This window comes from Strongylocentrotus purpuratus, unplaced genomic scaffold (genome assembly GCF_000002235.5).
Source record: "Strongylocentrotus purpuratus isolate Spur 01 unplaced genomic scaffold, Spur_5.0 spur5_scaffold_7, whole genome shotgun sequence".
Taxonomy (NCBI): Eukaryota; Metazoa; Echinodermata; class Echinoidea; order Camarodonta; family Strongylocentrotidae; genus Strongylocentrotus; species Strongylocentrotus purpuratus.
The window spans coordinates 1,996,018-2,013,529 of NW_022145613.1; the positions used below are offsets into that span (position 1 = coordinate 1,996,018).

At 37.0% G+C, this 17,512-nt stretch overlaps 1 protein-coding gene across 1 annotated transcript; it reads left to right on the forward strand.

The window, feature by feature from the left end:
• The first annotated feature begins 571 nt into the window (after nucleotides 1–571).
• Nucleotides 572–16,118, forward strand: LOC577497 (pseudouridine-metabolizing bifunctional protein C1861.05). Its single transcript, XM_030974662.1, has 17 exons — nucleotides 572–671; nucleotides 1,890–2,053; nucleotides 2,657–2,768; nucleotides 4,687–4,861; nucleotides 5,217–5,328; nucleotides 5,899–6,005; nucleotides 6,474–6,600; nucleotides 7,608–7,728; nucleotides 8,024–8,109; nucleotides 8,797–9,065; nucleotides 9,581–9,742; nucleotides 10,450–10,578; nucleotides 11,207–11,321; nucleotides 13,041–13,193; nucleotides 13,775–13,938; nucleotides 14,591–14,682; nucleotides 15,461–16,118. Exons 2-17 carry the CDS (start codon nucleotides 1,933–1,935, stop codon nucleotides 15,648–15,650), a joined length of 2,235 nt encoding a protein of 744 aa, XP_030830522.1. The 5' UTR covers nucleotides 572–671; nucleotides 1,890–1,932; the 3' UTR covers nucleotides 15,651–16,118.
• Nucleotides 16,119–17,512: the final 1,394 nt, after the last annotated feature.

Genomic DNA, 17,512 nt, shown 5'->3' on the forward strand with positions numbered 1-17,512 from the left:
TATAAAATGTTATATGATTTAATTTATACAAATAAGCATCTATACACTTTCAAACATTCAGTGAGCAATCTTTGCTCCGTTTGCAATAAACACGAAGAGACCTGTAAACATCTGTTTTTTTACCTGTGAAAAGGTAGCAAATATTTGAAAGGACTACAGTGACCTTTTTGCTTTATCAGCTCGGGAATAGGGAGGGGGATTTGTTGAGTTTGGAAGAAGGGGGGGGGGGAGGAGGGGATATGTAAGTTTGTATGTGTGTCTGAGTATGTGAGCGTGTGTGGTGTGTCGATCTGTCTGTCTGTGCGTAAGGCTTTGCTTGATAATATTCGTTCAGTATAATTAATTTGAAAATATATTGTAGGCCTAGGTCTAGATCTACTGTGTATTAAACTATATTATGGATGTACAATTATCTTTATATTTTGATATGTTATGTAAATCAATGAAGATATACCGGTATGTTTTTAAAAAAAAATTGTACTGAAAGAATACAATGAAGAATGATACAAAAAACAAAAACAAAAATACTATACTCCGACCCCCCCCCCCCCCCCCCCCCATCCCCCTCAAGTATAAGCATGGCTGTCTAAAAACAAATACGAACCAACGCAAAATTTACTTTCTTATGTCTTCCCATGTTTTCAACTCACAAAGTGTAAAGTGTTTTAATGGTAAGCTCATCGATACTCAATAGTTTTGATTGTTATTTTCTCCTGTTTTACTTTTGTCCGTGTAAAAACTGGAGATATTGGAACCTTATTCATTTATACAGTTATAGTGTGGTCCCATATACTGAATTGTGTGGAGTATCTGAGTGGGGAGTATCTGAGGTGAGCGGGCGGGGCCGCGGACGCGCGCCGTCCCCGGCGGTGGAGGGGGTGCCGTGTACTAGGCGAGCTGAAGCCAAAGCCAGGGCTAAACTATAGCTAGATCGATTATGATATGAAATATGATATTGATATCACCTAGTCCTTGCCTGAATTGTCACTCGTACCTACCCTGTTCTGTTGGCCCTGAGTGAAGAGTGATGTAAACAAAACCTAAATTTAAAATGTAGATCTAGTTGTTTGTATTTTTCTTAATCATTCCCTTCCCAAACATTGCACACTCGTACTCGTGACCATGACATTGGCTTCAGACTCAGGGTTTGCTAGTTGACTCTCCTTTCTTCTCATACAAAGAACTTTGCAGTCAAGAATTTCACCCGAAACGTGTGATTACATTACGAGATGTTGTGATGTTGGTTCTAAGAGAATCCAGCGTGACAGCCATGATAACCTCTCTCCAGTGGACTGACCTCGAGACCAGACGAAAGATTGCCTGACTCAATATGATGTACAAAATCAACGCAAACCTCGTATACGTTGACTGGAACCCCTACTTAACCAGACCATCTCGCCAACTTAGACGCACACACCCATCATCCTTCCAGAGACCCAGAACCAACTCAACAATTTACTCAAATAGCTTCTTCCCATGGACTGTTAAATACTGGAACGACCTGCCTAATTACATCCTAGACGCCCCTAACATACATGTAGATATTTTTAAGAAAAGGCTCTGCGATTTTTTCACAAACACCAAACGGAAATAATTCCACCAGGTCAACCCCAGGTCAGCCCTCTGACACGATGCAGGATCCCGCTTTGTCGGAGTAAAATCCAGAACCAGAACCAGAACCAGGAATGCAAATACATATGGCATGCCCGAATAAAACTGTTTTCGCATTTCCAATTTAATACTTAACAATAATAGCGATCAGTTTAGTATAGTAATTAAGGTGCAAGGGGGGGGGGGGGGTTCCTGTGAAGTCGACTTGATCTTGCACTTTCCAATATGGAAGACAAAATGGCAGTCATTCTTCATTGAAATCATTTTTTGTTTTGTAGGTGTTTTGTAATTTGTACATTGAAGTTGAATGTTGAAGTCATCATGCAGCTCCTTACAAGACTATACAGTCGACCATTCATTCCATGGAGGAGATGTTTCCACGTAAGGCCCTCTGCTAGCAGTAGAATGCACAGGGGGACCCCACAGAACTCAAACCTTTCAGGTAAGTATATCAATGAAGGAAAAGATGACGCAAAACAATGGTCCTAAAATTCTGAATTTCTGTAGCATAATACAAATTTGCTACTCTGTGACATTTGATGTTGAACATCTTGTAACAGGAAATAAGCCTTTTTGTTTTAATTGAAAGATACAAACTTTATTCATCAGGCAACTTTAAATTGAAACAGAAAGCAAGTGTAACTTATTTAGCACTACACTGACTCGGTCTTAAAATAGACTGAAATAAATTTGCACATAGTTACTATTCGCATGTACTACAGGGGCTCATTTAATTATGGTGTATAGTGCTCCCCAGGGAGTGGAAAATGTGAACACATTCTGTGCGGGTAAGCCTGAATCCGATGACCGGGGTAATAATATATCTGTAAAGCGCTTAGGCACATCGTTGGATCGGTGTATTGAGCGCTATATAAAAAAACAGATTATTATTATTATTATTAAGTGAAACAAACAGCAAGTTATTAATCTTTTAACTAGCATGAATTCCTTTGATTTTGTCTGTCTCTTTTGATACAAACTCTTTATGTTAACAGAATGTTAACCAATGGGTACAACTTATAATATCACAATGGTCTTGTCATAGATTTTGTACAGGTGCACCCTAAAGTAAGATCAGCGTTGAATGGAGATCAAGCAGTAGTTGCCCTGGAGAGTACAATCATTACCCATGGCATGCCTTATCCACACAACCTCAGGTAAGATACCGTATCTATAATATTGGATGGCTTTGAGTGTGATACAAGAATATATTGCTTGAGCTATGACAACATTGGAGTCAAAGACGAGTCTAATATTGTCTTAGCGAGAGCAATATATTCTTGTATCATACGAAAACAAAGCCCTACAATATTATTATTATTATCTATATTAGTCTGACTAGCGAAATAATAACATTTGACTTACCTCAGTAAATATGGCTTTGTTTTTGTGTGATATTGATATGATATCGATATGGATAGTTGAAGTTCTCGGATGACTGAGCAATACAAAAACAATATTAGTCATCCGGGTACTGCGCTGAAGATATTGAATACACTGATTTATTGTACCACTTGGAGGTTGATAGAACCTTATGATACTAGATTCCTTGCTGCTTTTCCATTCTCCAATCTTTGCCCAGATGGTTGTTAGCTTTTTTTCTCATTGTCACATCTATTCTACTTTCCTTTCTAACGTATGGTTTAAAAAGTCATATGTGATCGTAATCAGCGCTCAAAATACACGGGGGCGGTGGGCGATTCGCCCCCGTCAGCTCCATAATCGCCCCCGTCAGGTTGCTCACGGGGGCGATTGCAAAATTAAAAATCGCCCCCGTGGAATTTTAAAATAAAGATTATCTTTTCTGATATAACTTTAACACAATATTGAATATCAATTTTCAAACCTTAAACCAATGAAATGGAACTTAGATGGCACTTTCTCTCCCACCTCTATGAGTATTACCGATACAAAAAACGAAAGCTCGCAGTGCAGCTAGTGCGGCCGTCAGCAGTGGCTATACTGCGTCGGTAGTACCGATGTGCACGCGCTGACGCCCAACATCTGCTTGAGCTGGAGACGATCGCGCGAGGACTAAAACATGGAGAATTTTTTCGTTGTGAAAAGTGTGAATCCTCTGAAATCTGGTGATTCTAAAAGACCAGCAAATAATGTAACGCGACCAGTAAATCAATATTGAGAAGAAGAAGAAGATCAAAGATGTTGCAGGGGCGGATCTATGCGGTCTAGGGGTTTAACCCCCCCCCCTCCCCCCTTGGGCTGCCAAGTGAAAATATGTGATGTGCATATAAAAATGCCGTCATGTGTCCAGACCTATACAGTATTAGTAGATGTCAGTAGATGCCAGGAAAACATCACTAAAGGGGGTTCAAAATAGCACAACAAAAATCGCCTCGCCGCTATGCGGCTCGTGGACGATGCCCCACATCGTGTTTCGGTTACCCCCCCCCTTAGCAAAAAGCTAGATCCGCCCCTGTGTTTTTGGAAGGATATGGTTAAGACTAAAGTAAAAAAAGAATGTAAATAAGGTTGCTCCGAATAATGAGGAGGATTTATATGTGCAGAACGGGAAGAAATGGAGAGAATGTCATCACAGGGATAAAAATCAACAGCTATGTAACAAGTAAATTTCTAAGAGGGAAAATGCCGACTTAAATAAATGATAATGATAAAATACCAAGGATTTTAGGAGTTTCATGGGTACCAATTCAATGGAAATTTGTATTAAAATAAGAGCCCCCGTCAGACCTAAAAGAGCCCCGTGAGAAGGCTCACGGGGGCTCTTTTTTTTTTGGAAGAGCCCCCGTGGACAAAAAATTAATTTGAGCCCTGATCGTAATTCTGCCTTAATTCAATGAACTATTTCTTTGTCAATTTGAAGTTTTTCTGAATATTTCTTTATAAAGGTACTTTAAAAATGGTTCATCATACCAATTGTACAGAGGTTATCAAGTCAAGTGGTAATTATTGTAAAATATAGATTGAAAACAAAGGACGAAGCTCTTTGATGTACTGACAAAAACAAAAAAAGATAGATTTGCACAAAATCCTATATGTGAATCTAGTATTGTCTGGTTAATAGACCAAAGTGTAATTATTATTAAACTTTTGCAGGACAGCTCAGGAGGTGGAGAAGCTTATCAAAGAGACCGGTGTTACTCCTGCTACGATTGCTGCATTAGAAGGCAAGATTCACGTGGGTCTCACAGACAGTCAGTTACAGGGTTTGTCTACAACTCAACATGCATTGAAAACATCAAGACGAGACCTAGCCTGGGTATTGAGTCAGGTAAAAACAAAAGTAAAAGATATATTTTTCAAAATGAGTAGATGAACAAAATTTGATTTACTTTATGGGGGGGGGGGGGGTGGAGGTGGAGGGGTGTGGTGGCTCATAAAGTATAAATATAGGAAGGTTAACTTAGTGTAGGTGAAGGAGAATGATTGATTGAAGGAATATTTTGAAGATGTTTGAACTAATCTGGTTTTAGAAAGAATGATGAAAGAGGATGGCCCTCTAAATAAATTGATGATGAATACTGTTTGATGCATTTGGCATAAGTACATGTGGTGTGCCATGTTTGTCCAGTTTTATTGTCATAAATTATCTGTTTTGTTTCCTATACACTTACTCTTTTGCGCAGAAAGTGACTGGTGGGACGACTGTATCTGGCACCATGATTGGGGCTCATCTAGCGGGCATTCCCATTTTTGTTACAGGGGGGGTAGGTGGAGTTCATAGAGGAGGGGAGACAAGTAAGTGAAATTCAGTAACGTTATTTCATTTTCATAGGCTTTAATTTTTTTCTTGATTTCAGAGTTTTTACCATATTCCTAAGACATATTTGTTCTGTATATGAATTCTGGTAATAAGAATATCCTATGTTTCTTTTTTTTAAACCCAAAACTTTGTGTTGCGGTTCTTTATAAATACTGGCCTTGGTATTAAACAAAGTTTAAAGGCCATTAGTAGTAGAACTTGGCTTACCGTATTCAGTTATTGTGTCATTCTTGTTTAGGGATCATTTATTGTATCAAGCATCACAAATTTGTATTTGGTAAAGAAAGGCCATGCAACAAAGCTTGATGAAAACGATTGTTTCGCTATAAATTTGAAGTCATTTAATCAGGCAACTTTGAAAACTGTGTTTAGTGTGCATGTTCTCAATAAAGGACAGGAAAAGAGAAAGTAGTCACATGGGTCAAGCAATATTTAGAAGATAATGCTGGTGGTCATGTATTGATAAAAATGATAAGAGATTTAGAAATATACCTAAGTTACTTATATGTACATGTTTATACCTTTACTATTCTACCTTTTATCAGGTATGGATGTGAGTGCAGATTTACAGGAGCTTGGCCGTACACCTGTCACTGTGGTGTCAGCAGGTATTAAGTCCATACTGGATATACCACGCACATTAGAATATCTGGTAAGGAACTCTCCTTCCATTCATATAATATCAAACAATAATATGACAATGCAAATAATTGATTTGGTTATTCCTTCTCATTTATTTTTCATATTTCTTTGAGCACCCCTTGTTCATAAACTCCTAGTCATGACTGCTTTGTCAGATATCATTCTTTGAAAACTTGTGCTTACATGGCCAAAAGAATGATGTAGTAATATTTCATTACAATGAACTTCACATTTCTGTATCTCATAGATATAGCACACAGATGCGGTTAGGAGCTTAAATTGTGCTTACATTCCTCTTCCACCTTCATCTACATTTATGTCAATTTTCTTGTGACCCCTATATTTATTATTTACATTTTATTTGAATGTTCTATAGAATATGAAAATTGAATAGGAGAATATTAATGTTACTTTGAAATAACTTAAATGAAATCAAGGATATTGATTAGACCGATAATTTGTTTCTATCACTTATCAGGAAACTCAAGGTGTGACAGTTGCAACATATGGATCTTCACAGGAGTTCCCAGCATTCTTTACAAGACACAGCGGAGTGAAGTCACCATGTAACATCGGGACACCTCGAGAGGCTGCTGAACTTATAGGTATGATGACATTGTTATGTATCACAGGAGATGAGACCAAACTGATGGAAAGTCCTAGATATTCAACCTTCACATGTACATGTTTGTGACTGCTGCACATTTGATGTCCTTTCCCACGTTTAGATGCTATGTTCAGCCTTGTTCACACATTTTAATTGATAAGACACTAATATAAATGTCAGAGGGGGGGGGGGGGAGAAGAAAAAAAGGAAGAAAAAAAAAATAGAAAAAGTAAGATGGACTGACGTAATTAGTCCATTCTTCTTTTCAGCTTATTGTATGGCTCAAGACAGCACACTCTGGAGACCCATCATCAACAGGGTCCCAAAGGGTCAGTCATGACTCATAGGACTAGGATGAAGAGAGAATAATAGAATAAGAAAAGCCCTTGCCAGGTTCATGTGAAAAGCATAATCCTTCCATTTACTCACACTGAATGGTATTTATGTGTCACTGTCACCTTTTGTTTCTCTTAATCTCACTAGAATAAGTCCTCGATGATGATACATAAAACCCTAAAGCTGCATTGCATTTAATGTCCATGTAGACAGTGTGCAATGTTTGTAAGTTGATGACTAATGTTTCCAGAAGTGGCCTTCTAAGTGTGACATCCATTGATGATAATGGTCAATGAATTAACACCTTCAATAACTTTATCTGCTAAGAACTTCCCAAAGTTTGTTCCTAACAGTCCCCTGACTCATTCTGAGCAAACACCTTCAAGACTTTTTTTAAACAGGTCTGTGGTATATACAGTAGCTTGCATGGTGAATTTACACATGTTTTCATCAGACTTTGCATGAGAAAGTCCTCATTGTTTCATTGGCTATCTAAAATAACTTCTGTAACTGCACGGAACTAAAATGAATCTGGGAAGTCAGAGAGGTATCTGGCAATGGGTGTTTCACTGATATCTACAACATCAGGAGCTGCAATGTGTGAACATTCTTTGATTATAGTATCTTGTGCAAAATAATTGAGAAAATATTTGCTGTGGTCTGTCTTAGATACCAACCTGTCACTAGGTCTTGGCAGTGGAATATTGATTGCAGTACCTATCCCAGAGGAGTTTGCTGCTGATGGTGAACTGATAGAGGGCGCTATACAGACTGCTGTGAAAGAAGCAGAGTGAGTGATTAATTGGCTGGACACTTTCTCTAACTGAATATTGTTGGTTAATGTGATGAAAGCAGAAAATTGGATAGTATTTGATAAAAGAATCCTTAAATTCTATGTAGAATCTGTGTATATGTATCAACTTATTTTGTAGCTCAGCATTACCTTCCCTATTGTATTATATTTGATTGTTACAATAGCACATTATTGTAACAAGGTATAGGCTTCAATCTATACCCCCAAAATGGGAAGCTAGAGAATGTTTCATAGAAAAGGAAAAATGTAATTCTTTGTTTTTCTCTTGCAGTGATGAAGGAATTGAAGGGAAAGAAGTAACTCCATTTATTTTAAGCAGAGTCAACACACTAACACAAGGGAAATCTCTCACAGCCAGTATCCTTTATTTTTATACCTAGAAGCTATTTCAAACCTTGAATATTTTGATTGAATTTCTAAGCCATGATGCTCCCACCACTGGAAGAGATACTCCTACCTTGAGATATAACACTTTCGTTCGCTCGTTTGCCACACATGGAATTTTGCACAAAACAATTGCCACCAATTGAAAGAAAGGTTGCATTATGCGACACATTTTCGGTCTTTCGTTCATTTATTCATTTCAAAATACAATAAAAATATATCATATATACGATATATAAAATAAATATAAATCATTAAAATATATCATTTATAAAGATAAATTAACCATTAGATATGAGAAATTAAATAATATGAATATGGAAAAGCCTGTATAAGGCTTTGTAGTTTACAGTTATCTTAGTTTTTAATAATACATATTAGGAGTGCTCAAACCACACATAACAAAGCTATGTGACAACCCTTTTAACATCAGTATAAATTAATCTTGTACTGGAAACTGATAAATAATCTTGAAGCCTTTGGTGCATCTATACTATGATAAATACAATGTTGCACAGGGCGATTAATTGTGTTGCAAATATATCTTCTGCAGAAGGTGAACAAACAACATTTTCTTCAACATCTCATTAGTGTGTATTCCATATGTGTGGTAGACAGATAAGATTGAATGAATATCATTCCTTAATCTACCCTCTCCAGACATAGCTCTTGTCAAAAACAATGCAAAAGTCGGGAGTGAGATCGCTCTTGAACTAGCAGAAATCAGAAGGAAACGGAGAGTGCATCAGTCATCTTCAAACATTCCACATATTCCAAAGAGACATTATTCCACAAATGCTGCAAGATACAGGAGTAGGAGTAGCAGCAGTGTTAGGAGACAGCTTTGTACCTCATCTACCAGTCCTCCTGTAGTAATAGGAGCTAGTATTGTGGATCATACAGCTTCGTGTCAAGGGAAAGAGCTCGTGGTAAGATTGATTGTCCTGTGAGCATCTCTTAGCCCCCAAGATGCTTGGAGTGCCTCATTAACACATGTACTGGGTTCACAGCTATCCTGGAAATCGAGGAAACATTGAAAATTAAACCCCTTTTTTAAAGTCAGGAGATTTGAGAAAATCATGGAGCTTCCTTCAGCCTGAAAAGGCTGTCTTAATATTTTTTGCCTTGTGTCCTTGAGGAGAAGGCATTGGCTTTTATAGGCATTTCAAACTAAAAAAAAAATTATAATGATAATAGAATTTCTTAATTATCTCACAGAACAATCAGGGGAAAATCATTGGAATAACAGGTAATTTTGCTTTTGTGAAATGCTAAAATTGTGATTTACTATAGAGTGCATAGACTGTTTACTCTACCTGTGTTAGCCTTGCTCTGCAACAGCTCCAGGAATTCATACTAAAAGCTATTTATTTCCAAAGGGCTTATTGTTGGGTATATTGTAAATTGTCCAAGGTAACCTGATGATTTTTTGTATTATGTGTAGTATGGAGGACAGACAAATCAGGGTTCATTTAGGATTGGATATGGAGGAGTCGGGAGAAACCTAGCAGATGCCCTGACAAGACTTGGAGCCTCGCCTGTCTTCCTCTCTGCTATAGGCAATGACTTTGCTGGCCAAGCTCTTCGCAGTAACTGCAGTCATATGGTGAGAACTCGCTCTTAACTTGTATGTCAGTATTCTCCTCAGCCTCTCAGGCTCTAGCTTTCTTTTTTTCTCTGTGGTAATCTTTCAATTCAATTCATTTATTTGTTCAACCATCAAAATATATATACAATCAACATAGATTACATCAAGAATTTAGAAGAACACAATGATGGTATGGTGACCCCGGAGAAAGCAGGGTTTATAAAAAGGGGCCACCAAATTGAAATACATAAAAATATCAACAATACTTTTACATAAAAATCCACATCGAACAGTAATATAAACATGGAAAAAAGAGAAGTACACTTCTCTATCTAAGTTTTTCAATCACTCTCTCTCAATCGTACCTTTCCTGCTTCTCTCTGTCTCTGCTTTCTGTGTGTATGTCTGTTTGTATGCGTGTATGTCTGTCTATCTGTTCCTCTCTCTCTCTTTCTCTCTGTTTATGTTCCTTTCGCTGTCTCTGTCTGTATGTCTGTCTATTTCTGTGTTTCTCTCTCTTTCTGTCTTTCTGTCTCTCTTTGTCTCTCTCTCTCTCTTCATACTGTTATTCCTTGCCATAAGGAAATGAAAGTATTTCATGATCCACTTTTGTTAAAGTCACTTAGGCCTCACTATGCATTTCAACATAGCCTCTCTTCAGTAATAATCATTTTGCAATATGTGCGACCTACCACAGAAACATTTGACTTGCATCTTATTTTCAGGATTTCAGCCGTGTATCACTACGAGATGATGTGAACACAGCCAGCTACTGCCTAGTACTGGATAAGAAAGGAGAGGTGGTACTAGGGATAGGTGATATGGATATCAATGAAACTATCACACCAGAGTATGTAAGTCCTGCTATTTTTTGCATGGTTAGAGATATCACTTGTGCTATCACATCGTATTCATTCTCTGTGCCTTAGTAATTGGATTTGTTTCTCACAAGATTTAAACCATTGCCTGATATTGTAAACAAATGGATTATTTGACAAACCTTTTTTGATAACTTGTGCTCACACAATGTGTGCAGTGGAGTGTTAGGGTTTGATATCTGGGATTCCATCATAGACTTTCTTTACTGGTATGAAGAAGTACTGATGGGATAAATAGAACCATTGGTTTTTACTAACAAGTAAAAGGCCAAAATGCTAATCAATTTAGTAAATTTAGTAAATCGTATTATTCTACTAAGGTGAACCTAGCCAGGGTTGTTTTTTTTTTTCTGGGGGAGGGGGTTATTTTTCTTCTATTTTCTTCTTTCTTACATAACTCTGCTGCAAGCCTGAAATCATAAAGATTCAGGCATAGAAACAACAGTGCAAACTTTAGTCAAAAGTATATATTGACATAGTGCTATTTGTAGGACCACGCACTATGAATGCATCTTAAAGAACAGATGATGCATTCATTTTGTACTTACCTTATCCAATCCTATTACTTCTTTTACTTCCATTACTATTTTCCTTTTTGAAACAGATATCAAAACATGCTTCCATAATTCAAGAGGCTCCTATAGTTTGCATGGATGGTAACATTCCCACTGAGTCCATTGAATTCATCTCCGGATTATGTGCAGATAAGGACGTCCCATGTAAGTAAGGTCATGTCCTCAGGCTTGACTGGCTCTGAAACGGGGCTAGATTTTCACTAGCAGAAATGCAAATGAGAGCTCTAATATGATTGGATGCTTACTCATCATGAAGATAATGATGATGATGATGAATGTGACTATGATGATGAGGATAATGAATGTGACTATGATGATGATGATGATGAATGTGACTATAATGATGATGATGATGATGATGAATGTGACGATGATGATGATGATGAATGTGACTATGATGATGATGAAGATGAATGCGACTATGATGATGATGAGGATGATGATGAATGTGACTATGATGATGATGATGATGAATGTGACTATGATGATGATGATGATGTATGTGACTATGATGATGATGATGATGAATGTGACTATGATGATGATGGTGATGAATGTGACTATGATGATGATGATGAATGTGACTATGATGATGATGATGAATGTGACTGATGATGATGATGATGAATGTGACTATGATGATGATGATGAGGAATGTGACTATGATGATAATGATGATGAATGTAACTATGACGATGGTGATGATGATGATGATGAATGTGACTGATGATGATGATGATGAATGTGACTATGATGATGATGATGAGGAATGTGACTATGATGATAATGATGATGAATGTAACTATGACGATGGTGATGATGGTGATGATGAATGTGACTATGATGATGATGATGAATGTGACTGATGATGATGATGATGAATGTGACTATGATGATGATGATGAGGAATGTGACTATGATGATAATGATGATGAATGTGACTATGACGATGGTGATGATGAAGATGATGATGAATGTGACTATGATGATGATGATGAATGTGACAATGATGATGATGATGAATGTGACTATGATGATGATGATGATGAATGTGATTGATGATGATGATGATGATGATGATGAGGAATGTGACTATGATGATAATGATGATGAATGTAACTATGACGATGGTGATGATGGTGATGATGAATGTGACTATGATGATGATGATGATGAATGTGACTGATGATGATGATGAATGTGACTATGATGATGATGATGAGGAATGTGACTATGATGATAATGATGATGAATGTGACTATGACGATGGTGATGATGAAGATGATGATGAATGTGACTATGATGATGATGATGATGAATGTGACTATGATGATGAGGATGATGCTGAAGCTGTCGTGGATGATGATGATAACATTGATGATGGTAATGTTGATGCTGGTGAAGATGACGATACTGGTAATGACGATGATGAGGAAGAGGAGGATGAGGAGACAGATAAAAAGATAGATTGTGGTGGTGAGGATGGTGATGATCTAAAGCTTAGAAAGACAATGGTGATCATGATGAAGATGACACAAGTAAAGTTGCTTATTATATTGGTAATGCTGCTGCTGATTAACAATGATTACGGATTAGATTAATTGCCAAAGCTGTAATGATGATGACAGTGATAAAGGCAGTGTTGTGAAATATATGTGTATGTAGAAACAGGTTTCATGCTACAGACTTAGATTGCAATATCTTTTTGAATTAGCCATTTGGAGATAAGAGAAGACTTTTTAAAGATATTTATTTCATTATGCAATCAACTTGCTTTACAACACTTTGATAGCTCATTTATATTTCTTATTTTAGATCAATACAGTGTGCAGTAATTGAACTCATTTTGTTATTTCTCTCCAGTGTGGTTTGAGCCGACATGCGTGATGAAAGCAACCAAAGTTTGTCAGTCTGATGCCTGGAAGTCTCTTACTTATGCCTCACCAAACTTCAAGGAACTCAGACAAATGTATGCTGCAATAGAAGGAGAAGAAACTATAAATTTTCAAGATACTGGTATGTACATGTGCAATATAGAATGAAGAATGAGGTAGATTCAAAGGAAAGTGACAAATGAAAGAGTAAAGAAGAGATTTTTAAATTCCATAGACCAATGTATGCTATAGCACAAGGATAGGAATGACTTTCAGAACAGATGCCAACAGAAATTTGACGGAGGGATTTGACAAAAAGAGAATGAGAGAGAGAGAGGAAAGAAAGGAAGGGAGGGAGGGAGGGAGGGAGGGAGGGAGGGAGGGAGGGAGGGAGGGAGGGAGGGAGGAAAGGAGGGAGGGAGGGAGGGAGAGAGAGAGAGAGAGAGAGAGAGAGAGGGGGGGGGGGGTAGGGGAAGACGGACAGAGGGAGAGACAGACAGCCATAAAATGAGAAGAATGAATACATACAAATAAACATGAAACAGGTATTTTCCAGGTACATATATGGAATGTTCATTAAACACTTGTGTCATTCTTTAAATTAAGTTTCATTCTTAGTATGTTTTCTGTCTCAATGTTGGCAATTTATGCTGGTTGCACCCACTTTACCTTATTGGCATTGTGCAGATATATAATAGATTTTTTTGTTCTTTTCTCTTTCAGATGATCAGTCTTTCACAGATAAGTTGAGAGAATGCCTTCAGCTAAGTCGGATCTTGCTGCGCCATGTCTATTGTTTGTTCATAACGTTAGGAGAAGAGGGCATCCTGGTATGTAGGAATGCTGAACCTGAACAGCGCTTTGTCATCTCCAAACAAGGATTAAAGGTACATGTCACTATTTCTACTTCTAGAATATTAAGTGAAACCTGCTTTAGTTTGTTTGATCACCTGTATAGAAAGACCACCTGTCCATAAAGATGATTCCCTTTAAGAGTCACTGTCTCCCTTTAAAACGTGTACCCAAGGAACCTGTATTTAAAGGCCAAATGTATGTAATGACCTCTTTTTTTGTCCCTCTTGATTGGTCTTTATAAACAGGTTTGACTTATAAGTATAGTATTGAATGAACCGATTTCCATGATTTTCTTGTTATGATGCTCTTCTTCATACTAAATGACAGTTTTAGGTACCAGTATTAGAACACCATATCATGTTGTTTTGTTGTATTCGGAACACCATCACAGAGTTTCCATCTATAAAAGCTGTGTTTCTTACTTTCATTTTTTGCTTTTATTGTATTGTTGCTCCATTTAGACCATTTTCTGTAGTTTAGTTTTGCATTTAGCTCTTATATCACTGTAGTATTATAACTTTAAATATCTAACTATTTCTATTTTAATGTAGGCACTTAATGGAGTATACCGGTATGCAGATGTTTTTCCACAATTTTTCTGTGAAGGTTCATTTTTGATCATGTAACTTTTGAAGAATAAACAAATATTAAATATTGAAATGTATCTTGATATTCTCTTGTCAGGACATTGAGATAGATGGCATGTTTTCAGCTGTACACTATCCAGTCTCTTCAGACATTGGTAGCATCACCTCAGTATCAGGAGCAGGAGACTGGTAAGTTTAATTCCCTTTGAATTCAGAATTGTATCTGTTTGGAGCAACAAGGGCCTTATAATCTAATTTAGCACAGTCTTGTGGCTCCAAACAGATGATCTGAGAGCTAGAAGAATGGACAGTTCTCATTCCGTATTCCCAAGATGCTTTTTTTTAAAGTATTCCCTTTTTCTGTCCAAACATTGGACAGCAATATAGCATAATCCTAATTCTTTATCTAAACATTTTGCATGAATCTAAATGTTCAAATCATCTTTGCTCATGATAAAATTTGAGGTCACTTAAAAAATGTTTTAGCAGGCCAAAAAAAACCCTGAAGAATAGAATGAGAAGATAATTTTGGAAGGTCTGTAGTAATCAGCAACCATACTAAAGGTGTAAAAAAACAGAAGTATTGAGACATGTTGTAATCAATTTCCATACCAGGATAAGATACAATGATAAAGGGATAGACATCAGAGATACATGAAGGAGCAAGCAGTTCTAATACTCAATGTTTCTCCCAGCATCTTTAAACCAGTATTATGGTCAAATTAAATACATTTAAAGGCTCACTGCACTACTTGTAGCTACTTGCGCCCTTTCTATATTAAACACTGCCTAATCGGTGACCATTGGTCCCCCATGATCCTCTTTTTCTTATGTCAACTGAGAGCTGAGTTGATGAGATAACCACCTGTCCAGTGACCTTGCAGGGTGGTCTAATCCCTCCTGTAAACTAGTACTGATAAGCTTTAAAAAGACTTGATATGTGTGACTGTATTTGTTCTTTTACCAGCCTAGCAGCAGCATCCATAGCAAACATGTTGAGAGGGCATGACCCTGATTTCTGTCTCGGATCAGGACTCCTCGCTGCACAACGCTCCCTCCAATCCCATCATGCTGTGCCATCATCTATCAATAAAGAGCTTATATCACCTGACTTTGTTTTGAGTCACATGACATTGGATCCTAGCAGACTACAATGAGTGTGACATGTCTAGTTGTGCTCCCTGACATGTGTTTTAGGCTTCAAAACTGTATTTGATCATGACTACGTATGGAGTCACATGACTGTAGATCTGCACAGACTCCAGTAAATGTGATGTGCCACCGGACAGAACAGCAATGTCACCTGACTATTTATATGTATGAAATCATGTGACCAAGGAACCGATCAGACTCTTGTGAATGTGGTGTTTCTCGCTGGATGACACAATTGAACCCAGTGGACCAGTGATTCTGATCTTTTCAGGTTTGTCACCTGACTGTTTGAAGAATCATGTGACGGTGGAACCTAGCAGATCAATTAGTACAATATTTTCTAGCTGGGTCTCCTGAATATTCATAGAATCATGTTACAGGGAAATTTATCAGGACTTCAGCAAATAATGCATTTCTCTTATTATCTGTGTCGCCTTATTAAATGATCATGTGAAATTAAGTACTTAACAGATTGATTGTGCAACACTCTATGCCTACATGTGTATGTCCTACATCAAATTTTAGCTTTAACATAAGTGCACCTCTAATCTTAACCCTACATGTTTGACGAAATAAAGCCTGGAGTACTTGTCACAAGAGCAAATGTCGGGACACTAATCATGACTCTGAATATCTATTGAAGGGACATGAGAACAACAAAAGATTACCTAACCGGTATGCTTCTAATGAAAATGCACCTAGTTTTATATTCCAAATCCCCCAAATGAAATCATGATTGGATTGTCAAGTGCCTGTTTATTCGAATTGTTTCCTATCACAAATTAAATGTACATATATGTTTTCTTGATGTGCTACCAATTTTATATGATATAATGCAAGTACTAAAAATCCATTGGTTACTACAGCATATGCTGTGTGTGCAGTATTTTACAAAACAAGGTATGTTTCTATTGCGTAACGTTTAAAGTAAACTCTGTTCTGTTTACATGTAAGTATTCAATTTTGTATTCACTTTGTTGCATACATTTATTATGTTTTACACTATTATGTAACCTTACATGTTGGAACTCAAAAGTATCAATTTCATTCCTATTTTCATGTTTTTTCTTTCATTTTATTCTCTTAATTATGTGCCATTTCAATAATAATTCCATGGGTATAGCTGACTTTTGTATGCCCCATCTTTAGTATTTTGTGGGTACATAATTGGTTAACTCTAATTTCTGCAATATTTAGTGAATGTAAAATATAATCTTATACATCAACAATTTTACACATTAAAATCAAGTTATCTGTTACACTGTTATATTGTTATTTTTGTATACAATTTTAAATATGCATCAGCTTTAAGCTGTGATATTGATTTATTTTAAAATAAACTATATGAAATCAAATGTCATTGGTATCTATGTCTGTATGGTCTGTTTTGTAGAACAGATAGAGGAACTGAAGCTAGTTGCATTAACTTGATTAGAAGTACGGGTAATTTGAGATCATCAAACCTCTCTGTTGGTGTTGGGGCGAAGGAGAATTTGAATTTGAAGTAAGGCTGTGATAAGGATAAATTTATTAAATTTTATGACAAACAATTTTTGATGTGGGTTCATGTACTGTGTGTGTGCATGTATGTGTGTGTGCATGTGTGTGTGTGGGGGGGGGGAGGGGCGAGGGGGTTGTATGCCATTAATATGTTAAACAATGGAAAAATAAGGGTTTTATATTTTTGCCTAGATTATGTTCATGTTGCTCATTGTCAATGGGCATCTAGTATGTTTATTATGGCGATAGGATCTTTTTGTTGAAGCAAAGAATTAATATGTTTTCCGAAAAACAATGGTGTTGTTGATGATGATGATGGTGGTGGTGGTGCATATGGTTATGATGACTGTTGATCACGATGACAATG

Excerpts from the sequence above, each read along its gene's own strand:
- LOC577497 (XM_030974662.1), top strand. The coding sequence starts at position 1,933 with ATGCAGCTCCTTACAAGACTATACAGTCGACCATTCATTCCATGGAGG. Across the intron at positions 8,110-8,796 it reads AGGGAAATCTCTCACAGCCA|ACATAGCTCTTGTCAAAAAC; the intron begins GTATCCTTTATT and ends TACCCTCTCCAG. Across the intron at positions 14,683-15,460 it reads GTATCAGGAGCAGGAGACTG|CCTAGCAGCAGCATCCATAG; the intron begins GTAAGTTTAATT and ends TTCTTTTACCAG.